The sequence below is a fragment of the Monoraphidium neglectum genome (genome assembly GCF_000611645.1).
Source record: "Monoraphidium neglectum strain SAG 48.87 unplaced genomic scaffold scaffold00338, whole genome shotgun sequence".
In the NCBI taxonomy this organism is placed as follows: domain Eukaryota; kingdom Viridiplantae; phylum Chlorophyta; class Chlorophyceae; order Sphaeropleales; family Selenastraceae; genus Monoraphidium; species Monoraphidium neglectum.
Window position 1 is genome coordinate 1 of NW_014013290.1, and position 25,726 is coordinate 25,726.

Genomic DNA, 25,726 nt, shown 5'->3' on the forward strand with positions numbered 1-25,726 from the left:
GGATACTTGCGTGGCGCCCGGGCAAGGCGTGTCGCCTGCAGACGCTACCCCTTCAATGTGCGGCGACGCAGCTGCCCAAGGCGTTGCGATGGCCGGGTAATTGGTTTCGCCGGGCCCACAATTGTGGGACCCCTTTTCAATCTGGCTAATCGGACTGCAGTCCAGCACGCGCCAGTGTAGGGACCTCTCACCACGTCAACTCCCACACTCCACCCGTCCGCAGGCGTCACCCGCAGCCAGGCGGTCACCTTCACGGTGATCAACCGTGCCTTCACCCTCGACGCCGCCGTCGTCGGCGCGAATGGCGCTGTGGTCGTGGGCAACGACCTGCTGCTGCAGCCTGACGCGAGCAGCGCAATGGCCGCAATCCGTGTGGTGGCCGGCAGGGGCGTGGACCCCCTGGCCATCCAGCACATCCGCAACGCCAACTGCGAGGTGCGGGGTCGCCCTCGGCCGCTCGCATGCCACTGAATGCAATACTGTGCACAGTGTGTGTCCAGACACACCCACACACACACGCATGCATGCACGCACACGCGCACACACACACACACACACTCACGCACGCACGCATGAACACACACACACACACACGAACACACACACACACACACACACACACACACACGCGCGCGCGCGCGGGCGCGTCAATACCCTTGTACACGTGCGTCGGCACCACGGCCCTCCCATTTCCGCTCGCCATCTCACTGCTTGCCGCAGGTCAGCGGCGGCATCCAGGTGATGGCCACCGCGGACAACTCCACCGCCAAGTACTTCATGTACAACTGCAGCGTCGCCGCGGGCAGCCAGCCCATCGAGATCAGCTTCAGCGCGAACGACACCCAGGGTGGGCACGCCTGGGACTCTTGCCGGCGTTGATTAAACCATGGCACATGCGTGTGCCTGGACCCAATAAGAAATCAGGATGGGGGTGTTGTGCTGTATGGGTTCAGAGCGTGCTTTTGAACAAATTTCAAAGGCACGCTTTGCGTGCCATTGTAAGGGCTTGCGGTTAGCCTGCCAGCAGATCTGCTGCCTCAAGTGTTGCCCCTCGCACCTCAGCCCCCGCCACTCAGCCTCGCCCTCGGACCGCCACCGAGCACTCCGCCCCCTGGACAGCTGCGCTAGCTCCACTCGCGACCCCCAGGCCACATGACCCAACGCGCCATTCTACTAACTGCACACGCCCTCGGGCTGCCATGCGCCCGCACCTGTACAGGCGCCTGCAGCGTGACCAAGGAGTTCGAAATGAACGTCGGCACCGTCCGCCCCTGGTCCCTTGCTGCTCCCCCGCTCTACGAGCTTGACCAGTGCGCCGGGGCCGCGCGCCTCGGCCGTGTGGACATCCCCATAACCTTGGACGACAGCAACGGCCTCGATCTGAGCCCGGGAGACATGGTGGTCGATGCCGGCGGCGCCCAGTGCGCGCCGGTGCCGTACAGCGAGCCGAGGTCGACGCACCCCAAGGTGCTGACCTACTCCTGCACCAACCTGATGGCAGGCAGTTACGCCGTGAACTTCGTGGTCTCTAAGTACCGTGAGCCCCCGGGGGTCATGAAGGCCTTGTGAATGGGCTGGCTTAATCTTTGGGGCTTTTACCACTTGAACACGGAAGAAGCCAAATTTTCCAGCGATCGCAAGTCACAGCAACCCCTTGTCCTGCGCCCTGCCGGCCAACTCAACGCCTTGACGCTCATTCCCAACCCCCTGCACCCCTCCTGCCACCAATGGGAATAATGTGATCAGTCAACCAGCTGTCAGCCACCAGCCGCATCGTCGTGCACGGCCGCAACTACAGCCTCCGCGCCGTCGCCCGCCAGAGCTTCATCTTGATCCAGAATGGCTCTGCCAGCGACGCCGTGATCGACGTCGCGATCGCAGGCGGGCTGACGGCCGGTGACATCATGTCTAGCAACGCGGCCTGCGCCCTGTTGCCCAGCAGTGTGGCCTCGGGCAGCCTCACTTTTGTGTGCAGGCAGCTGCCCCTCGGCGCGACGACAATCGGCTTCTGGGCCAACAAGACAGGTGCGTGCTTGCTTAGCTGCGGGACAGGGTACCAGTTTGTTTTCAAGTGGCATGGGTGCCTGCGTAGCTGCATCCCTGCGGCCTTGGCCGGCCGGCACACGCATGCATGCAGCTCAACTGCAGGCTCCATCGCTCCTGGTCAACCCTGGTCAACCAGTCGCATGCATCCTCCCTGCCCGCCTACGCAGGCTGCTCTGCCGCGGACAGCGTTGTTGTTTCCGTCGCGTCGGCCGCCAACCTGGACACGGTCGTGCCCGTCAACCCCTGCGCGGCGTGCGAGCAGTGCATCAAGACCGCAGCGAGCTTCGCGGTGAGCGGGGTGTCCCCCCGGGCGGCGTGTGCGCATAAATTGTGGGAGCGCCCCTAGCTGGATCACATACTCACTTGAATGAACACGCCAAGATCTCACGCCTACTGGGCGAGGGGTGTACCACTGCTCATGGCAGCCCCTGGGTGAGGCGAATTCAGGGGTCGCCTTGGGGTCTGCATGCCTGCAAATGAGTCAGCTTCCTCTGCTCCATGCATCCTGACCCAACCCAACGCGCCCTCAACTCTCGCACGCAGGCAACCGTCCCCCCCTCCGCCGGCGCCGGCGCCGTCGCCGCGCTCTTCAGCGCGCGCTGCGCCGCCGAGCAGGCCGACCCCGTCGCCTGCGCCCTCGTGGCGCGGGCCATCGCGGACAGCAACAACGGCAACTTTGGCCGCCGCCCCGCCGCGCTGTGCTATGCCCTGAAGCAGTGCCTCCCCCAGCTGGGCTGCCGCGTCACGGTCACCAACTCGAGCAACACGGCGCAGAACTACACCGCTGGCCTGGACGCCTGCACGTCCAACGGGGTCGTGTCTGGCCCACCCGCACCCCCAGGTGGGTTTGCACATGCATGTCTGCATGTCTGCCTTCATCTTTGAATGCAGAGCTTGACGCTTCCGGCGTTAATCGCCCAGCTTTCCTGCCACATTCGAATTGGCTTTTGACCGACTGTTGGTACCTCTGGGGTGGGCAAGCAGCTAGGGCGAGCAGCTATCACGTGGTTTCTTGATCAGACCAATGACAAAGCTGACTCACGGCACCTGCCATCCGCCACTCCCCCGCAGTCACGGCCCCCTCTGGCTGCGGTGCCGACGCCGACTGCGCCAGCACCGCCGGCACCTACTGCGACACCACCGCCGCCGCCGCTAAGGCCTGCACTTGCGGGGCCCTCGGCTTTGACGCGTGCCAGCTGCGGGGCCAATGCTCGCCGCTGTGCGCCAAGCGGGACGTGGTCGACTACATGCGGGCCCAGAACAGCCAGGTGCGCTGGCGGTTGCCCCGCGTGCTGTGAAAGGGGCCTTCTCGCCACCGCTGATACCGCGCCGCCGCCGCTGCTGCGGCCGCTCCTGCTGGCGCAGCCGCCGCTGCTGCCGTGCCAAGCGTGCAGGGGCCGTGCAGGGAATGCTGCCCGCTGTTAGCCAACTGCCAGGCTGCCGCACGCGGCACCATTGATGTTGAAACACACTTGTCAGGACTGTGGTCGCTTTCAACCCTCACCAACCCGCAAACCGGGTGTCACTCCCAACACCGCCCGCAGATGAAGCTGTGTAACACCACAGCACCCACGCCCTGCGTCGACCCCGCCGACACCTGCGCGCCCCTGGCCGCCAATCCGCGCCTTGCGGCCAAGTGCTTCCTGCTGACCTGCGCCGGCGGCGTCGTCAGCCCCACCCCCTGCGTCGGCTCCGACGGCGTGTGCGTGCCAGCGGAGCGGCTGGCAGTCGCCGCCAAGTTCACGGACGACCGCCGCGCCATCGTCGTCACCCTCAACGCCCCGGCCAAGGCCGCCAAATTCACGTGCGACCAGCTGTTCCTCACGTCCCTCACCGCCGCCAAGGCCGGCGGCGCCAAGGCGTTCTGCGAGGCGGCCGGCACGACGCTGACCGTCCGGCTGCCGCCGGTGGCCACGGTCCTGCCCGGCGTCGACAGCATGATCATCCCTGCCAACCAGACGGTGCTGCTGCACGACCTGACGGGCGCTGCCTTCAAGACCAGCGGCAACCTGGCCATCGCGGACGCGGACTCGCCCGCCGCGCCGGTCGCCGTACTCTCTGCGCCGCTGGTGGGTGGCTGTGCACCTGCCGATACAGAGCAAGCCCGCTTGCTGTCCTTTCATTTCCTACACGTTCGTCAAAACACGCCTCGCCGTGGCTTTCAAGGGTTTCAAAAATCCATTCTGTCAGCTTGGCAGTTGCTCGAAGGGATGACTAAACCCCGCCTGACCCCCTAGATCAGGCATTGTTTCACTGCTGCTGAGGCACCCCTCCTCCTGCCCACCCCACTCCTGACGCTCCCACCTCGTTACGCAGTCCGTCTCAAAGCCCTGCGGCGGCAGCCCCGCTGCAGTGGACGTGGTGCTTGACGCCGGCCTGTCTTACGACCCCTCTGGGCGCCCCCTCAGCACGATCATTTGGAACCTGGCGGAGGGCGCCAGCGCCCCCATCGCCGCTGCCATCGCGGCGGTGAACGCGCGCCTCGGCGACGGCACGTGAGTTTGCGGCCCGATACTGGCCAGGATGGCGCGCGGTTGTGGGTTGCGCACGTCGCGGTTGGCCTCTTCTGCACTGCTGCTGTCGACTGCTGCTTCTGGTCGGAGTTGCCAGCTGCGCTCACCCATGCTGCTGCTGCTGCTGCTGAGCTGGACATCTATTTGGAGCTCGCCCTGATCCCGCATCTGCCGTCCTCTCTGAATAGGCGCCTGCTTCGTCCAACCTCGATCATCCACCCTCGCCTGCTGCCCATCCACCACCTTCCGCCCGCGCCCGCACTCTCCTTGCAGCAACAAGACCCGCCTCGTCATCCCCGCCGACGCCGTGTCCAACGTGAGCGTGGGCACCTACGTCATCTCCGCCGCCGCCCGCAGCGCCTTCTCCCCCGCCACCGTCGGCGCGAGCGCGACCCTCAAGATCACCGCGGCTGGCAAGGCCCCGATCATCAGCGTGGTGGGCCCCACGGTGGACAGGCCCTTCCTCATCCGCGACGGCTTCAAGGTGTCCAGCACGCTGGTGCCCGAATCGGTCTGCCCCGGGAAGGAGGTGAGACGGGGCTCCCAGGGCAATATTAGGCCGAGGCTGGCACGCAGACGGCCGGCAAGGTTGCCATATCCCCCCGGCCTCCTTCCCTTCCCGTGCCCGAAAGCCAGCCTTGGCAGCAGGCCTGAGGCCTCTCGGCGGCCTGCTGCGCCGGGCAGCGCTGGCAACGCAAGCCCTCTGCCATTCGCGCTTTTGCCGGCTCCGCCTGCTTCAACTCTTGACCATTTTACCACTTTCCTGATGGGCACATGACAAATTCATGACGATTTCAATTACCTGCAGGTGAGCTACCTGTGGAACGGACTGGACGACGCCGGTCAGCCCTGGTCCTCAGTCCGCAACTACACCCAGAAGACGCTCGTCGTGCCCGGCCCCGTGGCGGACGTCTCCCCCGACCAGCGCCGCACGCTGCAGCTGACGGCGGCGATCGTCGGGGACGAGGCGTTCGCGGCGGTCGCGGCGGTGACGCTCAGGGCGCAGGCGTCGCCGCTGGTGGCGGCGGTCAGGGGGCCGAGCGACTTCAAGGGGACGGCCACCATTGTCGTCAGCGCCGCCGGCTCCTACGACCCTGATGGTGGGTGCTGGTGTAGATTCCTGTTTTTTGTTTGTTTGATTTTGGTTGATTGGTTGGTTGATTGGTCATTTGATTGTTTGAAGGTTGATTTGAAGCACAGGTGCGTGAGCTGCAAACCTGCAGTCTGCTCAAGAGCCCACCCCATACGTGGCCGTCCCGCTTCACACCCCAACCGCAAAACCCTCACCTTTGCCAAAAAAAATCGCGCAGACCCCCGCGGCGTGAACCCCCTGGCTTTTGATTGGTTGTGTCAGCGCGACGACGGCAAGCCCTGCTTCGGCGCCGCGGGCCGCGGCAACGTCAACGGCGCCACCTGGACGATCCCCGCCGGCACCCTGGAGACGGGCGCGGCCCACACCTTCAGCGTCACCGTGTCAAAGGGTGAGTGGCGGCGGACCCGATTTGGTGGTGGGTGGCGCGCTCGGCAGGCGGCAGGGTGGGGGAACATGGGCGAGCTGCTGCTGCGGCAGCTTGCGTTGACAGGCGTGCCACTCAGCCCTCTGTGTCACCCGTGTATGGCACAGAAGGACCAGCACTGTTTGAATTGAGCATACATCAAAGCTTGGTGTCGTTTCCGACGCCTCTCCTAAACGTCCGCAGGCTCCCGCTCCGCGACCGCCACCCTGGCCGGCGTCAAGCCCCGCCCCGCCAGCGTCCCCACCGCGTCCCTCTCCCGCGCCTGCGCCGGCCCCTGCCCGCCCAAGCACTCCGCCAGCCAGCCCCTGAGCCTCGTGCTGGCGCTGCCGGCCGCGTTCAGCGACGCGGTGGTCTCGTGGAAGCTCAACGGTCAGCCTGTCGCCGGCGAGGTCCTGCCCTCCATCACCATCCCCGCCGTGTCGCTGCCCGCCACCGGCGATGACGTCACCGTCTCCGCCGACATCACGTTGGACGGCCAGACCGGCACCGCGGCCGTGGCCGTGCCGATCAACAAGGCGCCCTACTGCAAGTCGGCCGCCTCGGACGGCTGCCTCTCTGTCGTCATCAAGAGCGCCACCTTCCCCACGGCCGAGTTCGTGGCGTCAGTGCCCACTGCCAACGTCGCCGATGACGACGGCGACGTGCAGGCTCTGACCTACCAGTGGGGCGTCCGCGCCGCCGGCAAGGACCGGCCGCTGCTCATCGACCGCGCGGCGTCCTTCCGGTTCACGGCGCTGCCCGTCGGCGCGACAGAGATATACGTGCGCGTGTCGGACGCGCAGGGTGCGGCGTTTGAGACTGGGGCCGTCGTGCTGGTCAATGCGCCTGCCGCGAGCTTCGACGCGGGCGCGGCCATCGCCAGCGTCGACACCTCCCAGGTGTGATGTCATGCGGGCCGTGGTGCTGCGTTACTGGGTTTTGAACACGTTGCTTTTTGATTCTGATTGTTTGTATTTCTATCGGTTGAGGCTCACTTTGCTCTCGTCACGGCCTGTACGCAGCGCGGCCACCGCCGGCCATCCTGCCCTTGACCACAGTGGTGTACCTGCGCACGCGTCTTGCCTGACTCCCTGCCAACACACGAACAAGCCACCCACCACGCAACCACGCCCGAAACGCAGGCCATCGCCACCGGCGACCCGGCCGCCATCAACGGCGCCGCCCGCTCGGTGGCCCAGCTCGCCGCCTTCGGCCCCCCGGCGGACGCCTCCGCTGCAGACCGCGCCGCATTCAGCGCCGCCGTCGACACCCGCGCCGCGGCGCTGCTGTCAGCCAGCGGGGACGCGGTCGACTCGTCAGACCCCCAGGCGGCGCAGACGGCGGCGGCAAGCGCGGCGGAGGTGCTCGGGGCGATGACCAACGTCACGGACGCGGCCAAGGCGGCCGCGCTGAAGATCTGCGGAGCACGTGCGCAGATCATCTCGCCCTGGGTTTTTTTGGGGCAGGGGGTGTTGCAATCCCTGGGATCCCTGCTGTTGCCGTCAGCTTGGGTTGGCGGTCTGCAGGTGCAACAGGCTGACAACCACCAAAATCGAGGGCGCCTCCTCGGCTGCCTTTGTGAGCTCACTTACCCTATGTGCCGCTGGCAGGAAATGTTGATTTCTCAACACTTTGACCTAAGGGGCGCCCCTTTGCTGGCTCACCCCCCCGCAGTGGTCGAGTCGGCGCTGCTGGCCGGCCAGGCCATGCCGCCGAGCGCGGTGTCTGCCGCGGCCTCCCTCATCGAGGCCGGCGGCCCCGTGGCCAACCTGCCCGCCGAAAACTGGCGCACCGCCGCCCAGGTGGGTGCCAAGGCAGCGTCCTACTTGGTCGCGTCAAGTCGCGCGCAGGCCGCCTTGCAGATGCAACTTGTCACGCACGGCGGCCCCGCGCTCGCCGGCGGCGCTTGCAAAGGGCGAAACGGAGCGCTTCAGCTTTGGTCTTGCTTTGTTGCGTGGCTTGTCATGCGACCCCCCCATGATTCGTACTTGCATTGCTTGAGCTGCTGCAGATAAGCACCAGCTCTCACCCCACCCCGCCGCACCGACGCCTGCTCCCTGAACCGTGCAGATCAGCATCGATGAGGTGGCCCAGAAGGCAGCTGCTGGGAAGCTGCGCGGCCTGCTGGATGCCCTGGCGCAGGTGGTGGACCTGCTGGCTCAGGGCGCCAACCCCGCGGACGGCGTGCTCACAGCAAGCAGCGACGGCATCTTCGTAAGTTGCAGAACGCCCGCCTGCATGAGCGCCTTTTGCCCCGGTGTGTGTGTGTGTGTGTGTGTGTGTGTGTGCGTGTGTGTGTGTGTGTTTCTGATCGCCTGCCTGGCCTCGCCATCCCGTTGATAAAGGAGGTATCGGCCCTCGGCACTGACTGTTGCTCCTGCAGACCTTCCTCTAGCGCCACACAATTACTAATTATCCTGCAATGCACCCTCCTGTCTCACCACACCCCACTTGACCCCCTCCCCACACCACCTTCCTCCCATCCCACCCCTACTGCCACCCGCCCGCAGCTCTCCGCAGCCAACCAGCCCGGCCGCGCCCTCAACGGCATGGACGTGGCAGCCGGCGCCGCCCAGGTCGCCTTTGTGGGGCCCTTCGTGGCACCCTGCACCAGCGTCAATGACAGCGGGGTGGAGGTGACCGCGCCTTGCGAGGACGGCGTCCTGGCGGTCACGGCGCAGTTCCACCAGGTGGGTGGCCGTGTGGGGGTTGCGCGCATGCTGGTGTGCGTGTGTGGGTGTGGGTGTGTGTGTGTGGGAGGGTAGGTGGGTGGGCAGCTCAACAGGTGTGTGGGTGGTCAAGCATCGCAAGGGATGAATGGTTGAATGGGTTCGCAAATTGGTGGCTGGATGTGTGGGTGGCCCCAGGTGCATGAGTGGGGTAAACCTGAAATCTTGCCTTGAGAGTTTGTGCTTGCCAATACCAAAGGCCAGGGGTCATCAGGGCGTGCATCACACGGAACGATTCTCGGCGCATGGCGCCCCTGCCTGCTCTCCGCGGCCACAGCCTGGCACCCTGAGGGTCTTCAAGCAGGCCGCGCTCAACCGCGCCTCTCCTCCAACAACCGCATCCTCCATATACTTCAGAGTCTTACCTCAACACATCCTCGCAATCCTCCATTCGCCCCAATACACTCACGACATCCCAACACACCCCAACGCACCCCACCACGCCCGGACAGGACTCCTCGCTCTTCACAGACGTCCGCACCAAGGCCGGGCTGGGCATCTTGGTCGCCGGCGACACAACCACCACCGTCCCTTCTGGCGCCATCGTGCTATCCGCCTCCGGCCAGGACCCCACCACCGCCGCCCTCCCCTGCGCCGCCGGCGCGACCTGCTCAGCCGCCATCAAGCTGCCGTTGCCCGCGCCGGTGGCGGCCGCCGCGCGCCGCCTGCTGGCGCAGGGCTCCGGCGTCGATTACACCTGCATCCGCCTGGCTTCCAACACCCAGTTCCAGGCCGAGCCGTCAACCTCGGCCGTGGTTGATACAACCTCCGGCTCTCCGACCGTCACCTGCACCGTCACCCGCGCCGGCACCTACCTCATCGCTGCGACGCCGGTCGCGCCGCCGCCGTCGGCGTCCCCGTCCCCGTCGCCCGGCACCGGCGGCGCCGGCGGCGACGGCGGCGGCGCCGGCGGGGCCGTGGACCAGACTGGGGAGACGGCGTATGACGTTCCGGCCAGCACGCAGCCGTACGCTTTTGACCTGCGGTTTGTGGGTATGGACTATGCTGAGATCATGGCAAACACAGTGGAGCGCCTGCAGTTCAGGTCAGACCTTGTGGCGGTCGTTGCGGCTGCAACTGACATCCCCCGCAGCAGCATCCAGGTGCGCACACAAGGCGGTGGCGCTGCGCACGCGGGGGCGCGTGCGCGCTCGGCGCAGGGCGTGCGGGGGTGGCTTTGAGGCCGCCTGAGCCAAAGCCGCCTTGGGCCTTGGCTCCTCGGCGTGCTGCGCGATTGCTTCCAGCACGCTCTGTGCCAGACCGATTGCGAAGTCTTGCCAACATGTTCTTCAACCGGCACGTGCGACGGCAGCCGTCCACACCCTTCCCTTGCTCGCCGCCCATTGCTTGCAACCGCAACCCCAGGTTGGCGCCCTGACAGAGGGGTCAGTGAGGGCCACGGTGACGTTCCACGTGCCACGGGACTGGACCCCCGCCCAGGTCAACGCCCTGGTCAACGCCATCACTACCAACCCTGATGCTCTTTTCGATGACAACTTCAGGGCCACTTACGGCTTCACAGGGGTGGAGGCCGCCCTCAGCGCGGCGACCCCCGCGCCTGCCGCCGCCGCGGGCGCCGGCAGCCTGACGCCCGGTGCGCAGGCCGGCATCGCGATCGGCGTCATCGTCTTTGCGCTGGCTGTCGCCGGCGGGGCGCTGCTCTACTGGCGGCGCCGCCGCATGGCCGCGCGTGCGCTGCCGGGGGAGTTTGACTCTGTTGGCGCTGCCTACGTGGCCCCCGAGGACGGCGCCATCGTCTGATACAGCCACTGATCCGGTTGCAGCCCCCTCCCCCCTGGCGAGGGCGCGGGGGACATCAGATGTCCCGACACGCCGGCGCCCCTCTACCTTCCAGCCGTGTGGCGCATGAGGCAGTTGCGGCGCTCTCAGCCCTCCTCTACACCTGCCACGCCACCGCCCTTGCAAGTTACGCGGCTGGTTTAGGATGCGGCGGGCCACGGGCCGGTATTGCTCGTTTGACGATACATGACACCTTGAGGGAGGCACGCCGCTATTGATTGGCTTTTTGGCTGTTGATGATGGCGTCAGCGTGCGTCGGGGGCTGTCGTGCGTTGACACACGCGTGCGTGCAGGGCCGCTGATGGCGGCCGCACACCTAGATCAGATGAACGCATGTGTATGGGACAGGGGCCCTGCGTTCAAGGCATGCGTTGACACAAACGTGTGCTTGGGCCTGGAGCATCATAGGGCTGGCGGCTCAGCAGGATATGCTGTTGCTGGGAGGGGGGGCAGGAAAGGCCCGCCGCCTGCAGTCGCCAGGCTGAGGGCCGCAGATCGCTACTAACTTGGTTTGGGGGCACGGGCGCTGACTCAGGCAAGCAGGCGTGCATGCATGCGGTCCTCGCTTGATTGATTTCTGCTTCTGCGCGCCGCAGCCTCTACTTCTGCATGACAACCTGGGGCGTTGCGGCGGCGCTTCGACGATTCGAACTGCTGTGCGCTTTTGCATGCGCCGATCCGTTTGCATACCAAAACAATTCGACCCCTCTACGCACTGTATGGAGGCAAACACTGCCGCCAGCGGGCCCGAGACCCTTGATTACCAGAGGGACGGCCACGCTGGGGTATTCTCAGGCCTGCAGGGCATGGATATGCATTTCCCTCTCATCTCACCGCGTTCGCTATTCACCTCCCAACCGCACCTGCATGCACCGCGGCTTTGTGCCGTGGCGGCGCCACCCTGCACCCTATTCCCAGGCGGCTGCTGCGGTCTCTCAGGGCCCAGCTGTCCTGTTGCATGTGCCTCCTTCATAATCATTCGCCCACAACACAATCGCACGCATCGGCAGCCCCGTCGCATGGCCACAGCTGTCAAACTGCCCACTTGCCGTTTGTTTCCAGCCATTGATACCAGCAGTCGCCCCCTTGCGCCCCGCATCACAACACACATAGTAAGCAGCCCTGTTTTGCACGATTACACGGGCCAAACTTGGAGGGTGTCCAAATGGCATGGGCCAGGGGCAGGGTCAGTACAAAACATGCCTGGGTCCAGCCTGGGCCATGGACCACTGCCGCAGGAGATGCGCATGCATTGCTGCAAAAATGGTGACGTCGCCAGAGCCGGCGCCTGGGAACACAGCCTCCCGTGGGCCTGTGCCCCCGCCACGTGAGCGGCGCATGCGTTGCGCAACCAACGGGGGCCCAGCGTGTGCGGGCCACAAGCGTCAGTAGCCGAAACTAGCACTTTGGGTTGGGAGTCCATGGCATCTGTAAAGCATCCGATGGTTGCGCTTTCAACACGTGCGGCTCAAGCTGTGAGGAACGAACATGCCATGCTGACTGCCACGCATCCGCAAGCTACATTGCCGAGCTCAAGACTTCACCTCCAATAGAAGGCGCACAAGCTGCTGCATGCACACCTACATGGTCGTTGTGGCGCTGCTGCTGGTGCGGCTGCCAAGACGGCTCCAACTGCTGCTACTGAAGGCTGCTACTGCTGCTGCTACTGCTGCTACTGCTGCTGCTGCTGCTGCTTGTAATCAATCCCGCTGCTGCTGCTGCTGCTGCTGCTGCTGCTGCTGCTGCTGCTGCTGCCGCTGCTGCCGCTGCTGCTGGTGCTACTGCTGCTGCTGCTCCTGCTGCTGCCAATCAATCCCGCTGCTGCTGCTGCTGCTGCTGCTGCTGCTGCTGCTGCTGCTGCTACTGCTGCTGCTGCTGCTGCTGCTGCTGCTGCTGCTGCTGCGCCAGGTCCTCCTTTTGCTCTTCCTGCTGCTGCCCCCGCTGTGGGCCTTCCGCCCCACCCAACTGTCCCTCGCGCCCTTCCATCACACAAGCTTCACGGCCGCCCTCAGCGCCCTCGCCGCGCGGCGCCAGCTGCAGCCGCGCCACTAGCACGTCTGGAACCCTGTACTCCCCTGGGATCAGCGCCGGGTCGACGCGTGTCACCTGGAAGCCGCTGTCGGCTGCCCAACTCAGGAAGCGCTCGACCTGGATTAGATGGGTGGGGCGCCACGAGGTTTGGGTGCGTGTGGCGCGGAGGTGCGTAGCGGGTGCACCTGTGTGGCGTGGCGCGTGCGGGGACGCTAGGCCCACAGTAGCCTGGGCCTCCAGGCAGAGAAGTGGCGTCGCCAGCCCGACGTGCGGCCGGGCAAAGCAGGCAAGAGCTCGCACCCGCGGGCCGCCGCCAGCAGGGCCAGTGGACAGGCACGTAACAGCACGCGTGCCTCGACAGCCCACCTCCTCAGGATTGTGGTGCAGGCTCAGCGACAGGAAGACGGGCGTCTCCTCGCAGCACAGCTGGGCCAGTGCCTCCAGCAGCAGCCGGCTGTGGGGAGTCTCCTCTGAATACGAGTAGTAGATCAGATCGCTGCCCACGATCACATCCCAGGGCGGCCGGCCGCCCACCTGCCGCCGCCGCGCCTCGGGCGCGGGCGCGACCGCCGGGGCGCCCGCGGCTGCGGCCAACGGCAGCGGCGGCGAAGGTGCCGGCCAGCGCCGCGAGACAAGGGCTGAGAGCTCAGATGCTGGGGGCGCCGAAAGATGCAGCGGTCGTGGTGGTCAACGCGGAGTGTTGGAGCGTGGTGGGCATGGTTGTGCGCTTGGAGTCCAGCAGGCGGGGCGGAGCGCTGAGTCGGTAAGGCTTAGGAGGGCTGGCGGGGCCTGAGCCCCGCCCCCTCCCCGGCCTGCCCCCACTCGGCTGGCCAACAAAGCGCCAGGCGATGTCCGCCCCTCCTGTGCGGGCACCAATGGACAGCCCCTGGCGCAGCAGCAGGCCGCCGCTGCAGAGGTCCCGGACAGCTAGATCAAGCACCACGCGCCCTGCCCACCGCGTCCGCGTGCCCCCCTGCCAAGCTCAAGCCGCAGCCCCGCCCACCGTCTCGCGCGTCCCCCCACCGCAGCGGCGCCACCAGCGCCGCGCCGGGCCCGACCGCGCCCGCGTTGTGCGCCACGTTGCGCCGCAGGTGCGGCAGGACATCCGGAAGGTCGGTCATGACCGCGCCCTCAGCCGCGCGTGCCGCCAGCAGGCACAGGGACACCGCGCCGGTGCCGGCGCCGAGCTCGAGCACAACCGGCCGCGCCCGGCCGCTGGGCCAGGTGCGGCGCAGGGCAGAGGGGTCCGACGTGAGGTATTGGCCCAGAACGATGGCCCTGTGGGGAGAGGGGGGGAGGGAGCGGCAGGAGAGGTGAAGGGGTCGGGGCGGAGTTGACCTGTGGGGTGAGGGCGGCGGGGCATCGAGGGCCCGGGCGAGCCGGCCGTGGCCGTGGCGCTGCGAGGGGTTTGCCTGACCGGCTGTGTGCGATTTAGGATGACAGCTGGCTGGATGGTCGACGGATTGCGGCCCTGGAAATGGGGCTGGTCCCGCGGCCGCCGCGCCCTGCTGCGTTACCAGCTCACCCGTCCCAAACGGTGCTTCCGGTGAGTGCAGGGTCTGAACGTCGGTCAAGCAAAGTCAACGCATCAGGAGCATCTGCAGCCGCGCGCTCGCCGCTGACCGCAGAACCCCTGCCGTCGCCGCCGCCGCCCGCAGCGGCCCCTGGCGCCCGCCCCTTGCCACGGCTGGCGCCGCGGCCGCGCTGCAGCGCCGCCTGCTGCCCCTTTGTCGCCGGCACGGCAGCCTTCTGCTGCGGCTTTCGCGCAGGCGCAGCGCTCTTTGCGCTGGGCGCCTGCGCAATGCGCACAGTCACTCCGTTGCAGAGCAACTTGATGTTGCAGTCTAGGACAAATCGCTCTTTATACCCCTTGTGGAATTGCTGCCACGCGGCACCCCCGTGCCAGGCGCTTGGTTCCACGTCGTCCGCAGTGGCCGCTGGGGCTGCGCTGCTGGTTGCACTCATGTCGGCGCCTGCAAGTGCTTGCACCGCACTTGCTCGGCTGATTGGCATCCACGCGCCACTCAGCCGGCATGTGGCGTCGAGGGCCACCGCAGCACACCCTGCTGGCGACGCTCAGAGTACGATGCTAATCCTGCGGCCACCCCAGCACCAATGAGCAAGGACAACAAAGTGCAAGGGAATGTTGTATATCCGTTTGACTGAATGGTCGGTGACCGCAAGCACAGTGTATTTCATACACAGTGTATGTAGACGGTCTTCGATCTGCTCTCAGCGCAAAGTTTTCGGGTTCAATTACAGTGCAATGCACACAAAGCTGAAGTATTGCAACCACCACGCCGTTGTGGTTGTACTACGCGTCGTCGCTCGCCACAAAGAGTGTCACCCAGGGCGTTCCGGTGTGCTTACTGCTGCTCTGCTGCTTTGTCAAAGCCCCCATGTAACAGCTGATTTCACTCATCAAAGGCAGCCTGGTTCTGCCATTTTGGTAGCAAATATTGTGACAAATTGACAACGCCGTCAGTTGCAGTAGCTGCACATGCTGCTCCAAATGCCTGACGCAGCATGGGTTTGAAGAAAGCTGATCAACAGCCCAACATGATCCCCAGCATTGCCACTGCCCCAAGCTCCTCCTGATTGTTCCGGCATCGACACCAAGTTGCAAACCTCCACATTACACACAGGCAGCCAGGCAGAGGGTGCGTGAAAAGCGCCTTGCGGACGCATGGCCAAATCTTTGGGGAGTCGAGTTCACTTCAGCAGCGCGCGCACATTTTTGATGGGCGGGCGCGGCCTCGCACTTCCCGAGCCCAAAGCCAAGGCCTTCGACCGCGCGCATTGCCACAATTGGTGCGATGGGATGGGTAAAATGGTCAGGTGGGTCACAGGCTTGGAAGCATGGACGTTTGGGCAGTCCAGGCAATCCAAGGATGGGTCATTTGGGGGTCATGGCGCAGCCGAAAGCCAGAGGGCAGCGCGCCAGAGGCGACAGGGGTGATGAGATACAACAGCAGGGCAGAGACAAAAACGGGGACGGGGCATGCAAGGCTCAGACGTGTGCACGGAAGCCCGTCATGCAGGCTGCTGCTACCGCGCCCCCACTGCGCACGCGCCGCAGTCCTCGCACCAGCCAGGCAGGCAGGCAGGCGCAGGGCCCGCCCGTCCCGCCGCTAGCGCGCCGCCCGCCGATCCGAGGGCGGCCGGGGGCGCGCCGCTCAGGCGGCCTCCTCCTCCTCGTCGAACTCGCCCTCCTCCTCAGCGCTGGCGTCCTGGTACTGCTGGTACTCCGACACCAGGTCGTTCATGTTGGACTCAGCCTCAGTAAACTCCATCTCGTCCATGCCCTCGCCAGTGTACCAGTGGAGGAAGGCCTTGCGGCGGAACATGGCGGTGAACTGCTCGCTCACGCGCTTGAACATCTCCTGAACGGCGGTGGAGTTGCCGATGAAGGTGGCGCTCATCTTCAGGCCCTTGGGCGGGATGTCGCACACGCTGGACTTGACGTTGTTGGGGATCCACTCAACAAAGTAGGAGCTGTTCTTGTTCTGGACGTTGAGCATCTGCTCGTCGACCTCCTTGGTGGACATGCGCCCGCGGAACATGGCGCTGGCGGTGAGGTAGCGGCCGTGGCGGGGGTCGGCGGCGCACATCATGTTCTTGGCGTCCCACATCTGCTGTGTCAGCTCGGGCACGGTCAGCGCACGGTACTGCTGGGAGCCGCGGCTGGTGAGGGGCGAGAAGCCGACCATGAAGAAGTGGAGGCGGGGAAAGGGGATCAGGTTGACCGCCAGCTTGCGCAGGTCGGCGTTGAGCTGGCCGGGGAAGCGCAGGCAGCAGGTGACACCCGACATGACCGCGCTGATGAGGTGGTTCAGGTCGCCGAAGGTGGGGGTGGTCAGCTTGAGGGTGCGGAAGCAGATGTCGTACAGCGCTTCGTTGTCCAGGATCATGCACTCGTCGGCGTTCTCGACCAGCTGGTGCACCGAAAGGGTGGCGTTGTAGGGCTCGACGACAGTGTCAGACACCTTGGGCGAGGGCACCACCGAGAAGGTCAGCATCATGCGGTCGGGGTACTCCTCGCGGATCTTGGAGATCAGCAGGGTGCCCATGCCGGAGCCGGTGCCGCCGCCCAGGGAGTGGCAGACCTGGAAGCCTGCGGCCGGGTTGAGGGGAACAGCATTTGTGTCGGAATGAAACATCAGCACAGTGGCTGTATCTGCAGGCACGTGACTGGCGCTGGCCTGCGGCTTATGTGTGCGATCCAGGCTGGCGCTGCGTGGCCAGGCAGCTGCTGATTCAAATAGCGCCCACTGACAGTCGCTGCAAATCAACTGTGCCACGCGCGTAGGCCCTGCCCATCGCATCGACGCAGCTGCTGTGCCATCATTGCACGCCCACCCAGCTGCGCGGGGCTGCCAATCCGCCCAAGCAGTCCCCCTGCATAAGCGCGCCGCTGCTGTGTGCTGCGCACCCTGCAGGCAGTCGCACGACTCGGCCTCCTTGCGCACGACGTCCAGCACTGAGTCAATCAGCTCAGCGCCCTCGGTGTAGTGACCCTTAGCCCAGTTGTTGCCAGCGCCAGTCTGGCCGAAGACAAAGTTGTCAGGACGAAACACCTGGCCGTAGGGGCCCGAGCGCACGCTGTCCATGGTACCGGGCTCCAGGTCCATCAGGATGGCACGGGGCACATAGCGGCCTGGGGTAGGGGCGAGGAAAGAGGAAGTGCGTTTGCGCGCCAGGGCCGTCAGCTGAGTCTCTGGGCCACCGCAGCTGCATCCCCTATGAAGCTCGATCGGTCAAATGGATATATTTGATGAGCTGGAGAGCATCGGGATGCCGGAGGGGACGTCCACAAGGAGAACCCATTGGCCCGTGCTGCTGGCTCCGCTGCACGCCCTGTGACAGCCTGCTCTGACCCACTGGGATGCCCTGCTGCCATACAATGGATATAGAGGCCCTTGCCCCGGTGCCAGGGCCTCTGGAGGCCCCACCAAAGCCCGGCCCCGCTGAGATCTCACGCACCGCCGGTGGCCTCGTTGAAATAAACGTTGATACGCTCCAGCTGCAGGTCGCTGTCGCCATGGTAGGTGCCAGTGGGATCAACGCCGTGCTCGTCGCACACCACCTGCGGCCGATGGGACGGGATGAGCCTTGGCTCACACGGTCAAGCAGCAGACCCTGCCCCGCCGTGCGTTGCTCGACCCCGCGCACCTCCCAGAACTTGGCACCAATCTGGTTGCCGCACTGCCCGCCCTGGATGTGCACGATCTCGCGCATGGCTGCTGCTGGGGCCGAAGAGAGCACGAGCTGCTGTTTTGTGCTGGAGAGTGCTGAGGCCTTGCTACTTGCGTGGCAGAGGTCGTAAGGATATGAGTGAAGCGGTCGAGCAACATCCAAGTATGTTTGAATGCCCAGGGGCAGGCTGGCGGACACGAAGCTGGCTGCTGACTGCGCTTTTGGCGCCAACGAGCCCCCAGCTCTGCGAGTACAGCCAGACCCGCGCGAATTAATTCTCTCATGTTGATGGACGAGGTGTGACGACCTCCGTCGCCGATCTGGCCGGCGCGCTTGAACTGCGGCAGGCGGTGGCGGCGGCGGCGACCGTGGGGAAAGCGCTTGTCACAATCTCGCTGCACGACAAATGGATAGCCTCGCGAAAACAGGCAGCATGCCTCTCCAGACACGACTGTGCAGGTGTGCATCGTGTGGAGCGCCCTTGCTGCATGCTTCAAAGCCTTTCTACATAAGCTCAACCGGAGCAGCCCGCGAGCCGCACGTGCCTGTAGTGGGGTTGAACAAGGCCGCTTCCACTTGGACCTGTATCAGATGCTGGCATGGCCTCTTAGCAGCCATGTACGTGGTCAAAGCGGCTTTGACGCTCCTCGGCGTATGGGGTGCTGCTGGGTGTCTTGACAAGGGCAGTCCAGCTGGCCTGCGGCAGCCGAGGCTGCGAGGAGAAGACGCGCAAGGGGCCTCTCAGTGCTCAGCTACTCAATCGGCCAGCACCATGCACCAGCATAGCCTGATGCATGGCTTGGGTCGCTGGCTTTGCGCATGATTGCTTGTGTGAGCATGCACAAGCAGGGCGTCAGCTTTGGCTTGTCCTCTCCAAATTGCGCAAGCGCACGTCTGTGTTGTGCCGAGCACAGTTGGTTGGGTTGAGTACACCCACCCTGCGGTCCATGCGTTGGCGTGATGAGGCCACTATCTGGGCGGTTCCTGGGCACAGTGCTGGTATCCATACTTGCCTGGTGCACTTGGCCCTGCATAGCCTCGTGTGTGCTGCTGGCCTTGCTGCCGCTGTGAAGGCAGCACTTGCGCAGGCCACTGGCACAAGCACCGCGATCGGCGCAAACCTCACGAAGCTCGCTGCAGCAAAGGCCGCCGTGTCCGTGCATTACGCTAAAGCAAGCTGACGTGCGGGCATCCCTGGTCTGGAGAGCCAAGGGCACAGTGCACCCCGGCCGGCCACCTGGCTTGCTGAACAGAGCCGCAGCTCGAGATGTTGCAGGAGCAACGTCTTGCGGGTCACCAGCCAGCATGTGCAAAAGCTAGCGCAGCAGCATATTTGGTTGCCTTGGCCATATACACAGAGATCTTGATGCGCACACTCGACATGACGCCCTGCCAGTTGGTTGGCCTGTTGCACAGCACGCTCAGCGTGCGCTTGACAAGCGCCGCTTGGAGCAGGCGCGGGATATGACTTGAACCACGAGATGCAGGTTATAAAAGTTCTTTAAATTGCAACTGTCGCGAGCTTCACCCGCCGAAGCTCAGCGCACCTCATGTTTGCCAGACGCGTCTAAATGTTCCAATTATGGAGATCTGCGAGTGATTGACTGGCTTCGGAGGACGCCCCGCTGACGCCGGTGCTCGGCGTGCATGCGTGCTGCGCATGATCGCAGCGCTCCTCCTGCCGCTCATCAGAACACGGCGCCATGGCCTGAGCCCCAGCTGATGCGATGCGGGTGGCGACCCTGACATTGAAGCCAGATAGGGAACGTGTGCTTGGCAGGCGCCTGGGTGTTCCATACAGGGCGGGCTGCTTCGCCTGCGCTTGCGTCAGCAACAAGGCGCTGGTGCTGGGGCTGGCTGGCGGCGGCGTCAGGGTGCACGTGCTAAACAGACATGGCGCTTGCGTCACTACTGCAGGTGGGTGCTTGCTCGCCTCGCTGCTGCCCAGTGGCTGTGCTGCTCGAGCCTGCTCAACGCTGAGCCGCGTTTTGCCTGCTGCGCTGCAACGGCCAAGCACCCGCTGGAATCCTGAGGCACACCGCTGCATTGCGCGCTGTATGCTGCGATGCGTTCCCTTGTGCCTTCTTGAAGCAGGCGGCAGGCAGCAGCAAGTCAATGAGCAGGTTTTTCAGATGGGGGAGGCCTTCACAGTGAGCAGCAGCGGTGGAAGCAGCAGCACCAGCAGCACCAGCGATCGCGAGGTGGCAGCCACCATCACATTGCCATTGGAGGGCGTCCCACAGACCACCACGACCCTGATATTCCAGGCTACAAATGGTGATGGCAGCGTCAAATGGTCTGTGGAGGTTTCCAGGGCCCAAGGGGCCTGTGAGTGCAGACAGTGCGTGAAGGCTACCCAGGTGGTGACATCAACAGTCGCGGCCAGCAAGCACAGCAGCATTGGCCAGGCTGGCACCGGCAGTGATGTACATGTGAGGTCAGGCGGCGTCAAGGGCGATGTCAATGGGGACCATGGCTGTGGCGAGGGTGGAGCCCAGGGCATGCAGCGCGCCGGCGGCGCAAAGCGGCTGCGCGAAGCGGCGCTTGCTGCGTTCGTGAGCCCAAAGCGCAGCAAGCCATTACAGAGCGAGCTGCATATACCGCCATTGCTGCGGCAACAACAGCGGCAGACACAGAGGCAGCAGCGGGAGGCAGACAGCCAGCAGCAGCAAGGCGAGGTGCAGTGGGGACGACGACAGCAGCAGCACCAGCATCATCTGCTACAGTTGCAGAGGCAGCAGCAGCAGGGTGAGGTGCAGCGTGAGCACCAGCACATCCTGACGCAGGTACATGCCCAGGACAAGCAGCAGCAGCAGCAGCAGCAGCAGCAGCAAGTAAGACTTGAGCAAGGCGGGGACGATCAGGACTATGCCAGGTGCATTGTGGCGGCGTTGCGCGCGTTTGAGCGCGGCCTGTCGCAGCTGCGGCACGACCTCTGCCGTCTTATCACACGCGCCGACACCAGTGGCAGCGTCGACACCGGGGCTGGCGGTGTCAGCAGCAGATCACGTGCGGAAGAGCAGCTGCCGACGGCTCAGCAACAGCTACTGCTCCTGCTTGAAATCAAGCTTGCGACGCTGGCCGCAGCCGGGCAACGCAGCGTGGCGGCGGCGGCAGAGATTGACCCGCGGGTGCAAGCGCTGCGGCTGGGGCAGGTGCACCGGCGGGACCAGGGTCAGGTTGGAGTGCGGGGACCCGAGGTGATCTCGTTGCTCGACAGCGAGGAGCAGGATGCTGCCGCTTTCGGGGCGGCAGCAACGGCCGCGGAGGCAGTGGCGGGCGCCGACTTTGCGGCGGCTGCCGGAGCGGCAGCAGAGGGCACGGCTGTGGATTTGGAGGACAAAGAGGGTCGCGCGCAGCGGGAGTGGACAGGGGAGGAGCCGGGCTTTGACGCGCGGCTGCATTTTGACGCGCCCTTCACTCAGCTGGCTGTCAAGTGAGAGGGAGACAGCAGGGAGGCGATCCTGCTGGGTTGATCATGATTGCACACTTGGCTGACAATATGATTTTGGGGGGGGAGGGGTGGTGCGACTAGGGAGACCCGATGTCTGCAGCCTGCATTGGCCCCGTTAGCCTCCTCGTGCGTGTCACTCACGTGACAGCCCTCGCAGGTCGAACGCCCTCCCATCCCCCAAGCCTGTGTCTTTGATGCCTTCCCCCTGCCCCCCACAACCAGCCTCGGGCCCACTCCACCCCACCCCACCCCACCATGTAACCCGTTGCTAACAGCGGCCTGCCCCCGGAGGACAACCAGGGCGTCCTGGGCACCTCCATGGCGGCGTATGCGCACGGCCGGCCCCTGTACGCGCTCCACGCCTGCTACGGCCAGCAGGCCCCCGAGCTGACGGCCAGAGTGCCGGCGCTGCAAGAGGCGCTCCTGGTGAGCGCTTGACTGGCTTGAGGTTTGCCAGGGAGGAGTTTGAAGAGATCGGCTTTGATGGTTGGGGTTGCATGAGGCCTTGGGGACAAACACTACACAACCCAGCTGGTCCGTAAACTTTACGCTCGCATGCATGCACGCATATGAGAGTCGAGACTTGCGCGAGAGCGAGCGCACATGCCGGCCAATGCCCCAATGTTGGCAGCTTGTCGCGCGTCAACCAGGCCGTCTATGTGGGCCACCAGTCGGCGGAGGAGCGGGTGGCGGAGCAGAAGCTCGCCAAGCAGCAGGGGCGCCTGCCCCGCCAGCCGGCAGACGTCGCAAACCCCAAGGTGCGTGCCGCCACTCTTTTTACGCGGTAGCTATGTGGTATGAACCCTCTGACACGGCCGGACTCAAACAGATGCACACCGATGGACACCAACCTCTCTGCTGGTCTGTCCCCTTTCGACCAACCGGCAAGCTCTTTTCAATAGCATGCCAGCAGTGCAAACCTCCGCTTGCACACGTCCGCCAAACGCGCGTCATGTTCACGCCCATCTTGCAGGCCCGCGCGTGCGTGACAGACGTGGCAGACCTCGAGATCGGCGGGCTGGTCGGCGCTCACCCGGCGCTGTCAGAGCGGGGGCGGCGGTTCCAGGTCCTGCCGCCGGTGCGGTACCACGGGGCTGCACCCGCCAAGTGGTCGTGCATGCACAGCAAGGTGCGGCCTGGACGAGCGTCCTGCTGGGGAATAGCGATGCGGATCTATGGGCTGGGGCGCGGCGCGCTCCACGCGACGGCTGTCTGGGCAAGAGGGTCAGCAGCGGCAGCGCCGCCGCGCCAGCGTTGACGAGTGGCGTGGCGGGGCGGAGTTGCCGGGCAGCCGCCCTGTTTGCGCTGGTATTGTCACTTCTCTTCACCACCAACCGTCTTGCCCCTACTCTCAGTCCCACCACAACTCACTCTCACCCCAGCCAAGCCAAGCCCAGCCTCGCCTTCTTTCCCCTCTTTGCCTGATTCCCCTGTTTAGCTGATGCTGCTGGTGTACCCCACTGGAGTCCGCCTGGTCGTATCAAGCTGCAACCACGTCCTGCAGGACTGCATCTACATACAGGTGGGGTAGCCCCATCAGGAGCCGCTGCTCGGTGCATGCGTACATCAGCCTGGGGCTCCTGCCTTGCCTGCAGCTGCGTTGACAGCACTTGCAGCCCCCAACCCAACGAGGGCCTTGTCGGGGGCCAAGCAAGCCGCTGGGGTAGTGGTGAGGCGCTCATTCCATCCTGCCTGGAAAGCGAGCGTTCAGCGTATAGGATTTCAGGAGTGCTCGTGCCTCATCTCCAAATTTTGCCTTGTTTCAATGTATCACACAAGCACCTCGGCCGTGCAGCATGACGCATGCTCACGTAAGCAACCGGCTGCGGCGGTTGGTTGCTTGCGTGCGCCACCACCGCGCACCGCGCACCTCGCAGGTGGCGTACTCCCAGGACTTCCCCTGGAAGGACGGCGCATCACCCAGCACAACCGAGTTTGAGGACTACCTGGCAGAGCACGTGGTGCAGGTGGGCCCACAAGTGTCGAGGGAGGGACGCCCTTCTGCATGGGCTACGCACGGCTGGAGATGGCGCCTTGCGCTGCTGGCACCACTTAAGTCGCAGGCGGCCGCCGCGGGGCGCGGCATCGAGTGATGAACGCACCCACTGGAGGGCTGAGGGATGCAGTGGGGGTTGGCTTCCGCCGCGTGCTGGCGCGGGTGCCTATGGAACCATCAGGTCTCCACCTGGGCCAAGCGCGCCACCGAGCTTCATCAAACCCCTCATGTTTGACCCCTGCCCGTCGCACTTTTGCAGCTGACCCCCACACCTGCCCGGCCGCCTTCTGATCTGATCGCGTCCCCAGGCCTTCCGGCTGCGCAAGGACCACGAGGCCCTCTTCCTGAGGGAGATCCGCAGGGCTGACTTCTCGTCTGCCAGGGGCCACCTCATTGCCAGCCACCCCGGGGTATGGGACTCAACCAGTGAGTGTGGCAGGATGGGCGCGGGCTGGGTGGAAGAGGAGTTGCATGCGCAGACTGGGCGGATGCTGGGGTAGCCTGGGGAGTGTGCAGTGACCTTTGCACCCAAATCTGGGAGGCCGGGGATGGGCGCTGTGTAAGCGGGCTGCAGCTTGTGGAGGCACACTTTGTGGGCGTGCTGCGGCGCCTTCCCTGCAGCACAGTGCGCACCGCGGCGTGGAGATCGCTTCTGGGTTTACGTTGCCCAAGCGCGCGGCCCCACCGCCCTGCTGCCCCACGCAGACCGGCGGGTGCCTGTCGGGCACCTGCAGCTGCGCACCCTCCTGGGCCGCATGCGGCACATCCCCAACTCGCGCGTCCCCGGCGCCGGCGCCGCGTTCCCCGTCGCGGCCAGCGTCGCCAGCCTGGGCTCGTTCTCCTGGTGGCGCCAGCCCTGGGCGCCTGCAGTGGGGGACAACCCATTCAGCGCGCTGACAGGCGCGTTCCTGGCCGGCTGGGGGGAGGACTGCACTGACGGGGGCGTGGGCGAGGGCCAGGGCGGCGGAGGCGGGCTGGAGCCGCGTGTGGCAGCGGCGGCTGCTGTGGCGGCCGCTGCGGCTGACGTGAAGCCCGCGCTGCCGCGGTTCAGCCTTCTGTGGCCGACGAACGCGGACGCGGTCCACTCCCTGTACGGCGGCTCTCACCTCCAGGTATGAGCCCTAACAGGAAAAGGAAACAACGCAGCACCCCCGGCTTGAATGCTGCAGTGGAGACCAAACAGGATGCAAGGGACGCCCTTGTGCTCTCCTTGCCATCGTCTGGAATGCGTGTCGGATGTTGCACCCCGCGTTACACACTACCACCCATGCGCGGGCGCCGTTGCATGCGTGCCCTTTTCACCCGCGCCTGCCCAGGTGTGTGGTGGCGCGTCCAACCTGCTGTCACCATTCCTGCGGCCCAGCCTGATGCGGCTGGAGGGCTGCCCCGGGGCCCGGGCCAGGGTCATGCCGCACACCAAGGCGTACGTCAGGCGCGTGATCACGCTAGGCCTGGATGGCGTTGTTGTCCACAGAATCTTTGCACATGACTGCGGCTTCGGTCATGCGTGGGTGCGCCAGAGGTGGCGCTGAAGGCTGGGGAGGGGGAGAGGGTTGGCCGACGCGTTGGTCTGAGATGCGGTTTCTACGAGGGGGCCCATGGACTCTGCCTCGCTCATGCCGCCTGGCCCTAGAAGTTTGGTTCAGGGGGGCTGCGTCTAGGCTCTTGTGCTGCGTGCTGGTCTCGGACTGTTGCAGCAGCCGGCCTCACTCGCAACGCCTGCTTGCCCGGTGCGCAGGTGGGAGGCGGCCACGGGGCGCATTATGTGGGCCATCATTGGCTCTGCGAATTTGTCGCAGGCTGCGTGGTGGGTGGTAGGGCCGATGTCATGGGTCATGGAGGGCAACCTGTGTTAACCACATCCTGTTTTGCTTTTTCCGATTGAGCATGCCCTCAGCAACTGCCTTCACTCATCAATTACACTTTTGTAGCGCCGCCCCGCATGGAATCACACAGCAGTACTTCCTTCTGGCAACTGCCTGTACCGCCAATACGCGCACATGCCAAAACACGATGCACTGGTCACCTTTGTTTGAACCAGGGGCACCGATCGCGAGGTTGTGAGGCGCGCTGCCAAGGAGCCCAGCAGGCGCCTCTCCGTCTGCCACTACGAGCTGTCTGTGATGTTCACCCCCGCCCTGGAGGCTGCTTACCTCTAGCACCGCCACCGCGGGTTCAACTGCACTACGCCCCACGGCAGCGGGCACGGCGCCGGCGGCGCGCCTGGGCCGAGCGCGGCCGCAGCACCAAGCGCCAGCGGCGGCGGCGGCGCAGCGGGGGCGCGTCAGCAGCCAGCGGGGATCAAAGGCGCGGGGCCCCTGCGGGTTGAGTTCTACCCCCTGGAGAAGCTTCTGGCTGGCAAGGGTGACATTGGCAGCAGCGGCGCTGACAGCGGCGCTGGCAGCGGCAGCGGCGCTGGCAGCGGCAGCGGCAGCGGCGCAAGCGACGACGAGAGGCTTGTGCGC

At 65.2% G+C, this 25,726-nt stretch overlaps 4 protein-coding genes across 4 annotated transcripts; 2 read left to right on the forward strand and 2 right to left on the reverse strand.

Annotated features, from left to right (window-relative positions):
• Window positions 1-88: 88 nt before the first annotated feature.
• MNEG_2850 (hypothetical protein) lies at window positions 89-10,545 on the forward strand (the record flags this gene model as incomplete). The annotated part of the gene is made up of 20 exons (XM_014048668.1): window positions 89-96; window positions 237-435; window positions 721-847; window positions 1,220-1,565; window positions 1,799-2,025; window positions 2,214-2,335; window positions 2,590-2,887; window positions 3,118-3,314; window positions 3,591-4,115; window positions 4,363-4,541; window positions 4,833-5,088; window positions 5,368-5,659; window positions 5,870-6,040; window positions 6,260-6,954; window positions 7,198-7,483; window positions 7,730-7,857; window positions 8,126-8,269; window positions 8,566-8,745; window positions 9,237-9,887; window positions 10,150-10,545. 20 exons carry the CDS (start codon window positions 89-91, stop codon window positions 10,543-10,545), a joined length of 5,427 nt encoding a protein of 1,808 aa, XP_013904122.1.
• Window positions 10,546-12,444: 1,899 nt separating this feature from the next.
• Window positions 12,445-14,580, reverse strand: MNEG_2851 (hypothetical protein; the record flags this gene model as incomplete). The annotated part of the gene is made up of 4 exons (XM_014048669.1): window positions 12,445-12,732; window positions 12,982-13,268; window positions 13,619-13,893; window positions 14,141-14,580. The coding sequence occupies 4 exons, from the start codon at window positions 14,578-14,580 to the stop codon at window positions 12,445-12,447; spliced, it is 1,290 nt and encodes a 429-aa protein (XP_013904123.1).
• A 1,211-nt stretch (window positions 14,581-15,791) lies between these two features.
• On the reverse strand, window positions 15,792-17,853 carry MNEG_2852 (Tubulin beta chain; the record flags this gene model as incomplete). The annotated part of the gene is made up of 4 exons (XM_014048670.1): window positions 15,792-16,729; window positions 17,048-17,272; window positions 17,599-17,701; window positions 17,788-17,853. The coding sequence occupies 4 exons, from the start codon at window positions 17,851-17,853 to the stop codon at window positions 15,792-15,794; spliced, it is 1,332 nt and encodes a 443-aa protein (XP_013904124.1).
• Window positions 17,854-19,704: 1,851 nt separating this feature from the next.
• Window positions 19,705-24,379, forward strand: MNEG_2853 (hypothetical protein; the record flags this gene model as incomplete). The annotated part of the gene is made up of 9 exons (XM_014048671.1): window positions 19,705-19,728; window positions 20,544-21,247; window positions 21,541-21,691; window positions 21,916-22,023; window positions 22,239-22,394; window positions 22,704-22,787; window positions 23,143-23,232; window positions 23,570-23,687; window positions 23,967-24,379. 9 exons carry the CDS (start codon window positions 19,705-19,707, stop codon window positions 24,377-24,379), a joined length of 1,848 nt encoding a protein of 615 aa, XP_013904125.1.
• Between the last annotated feature and the right edge of the window lie 1,347 nt (window positions 24,380-25,726).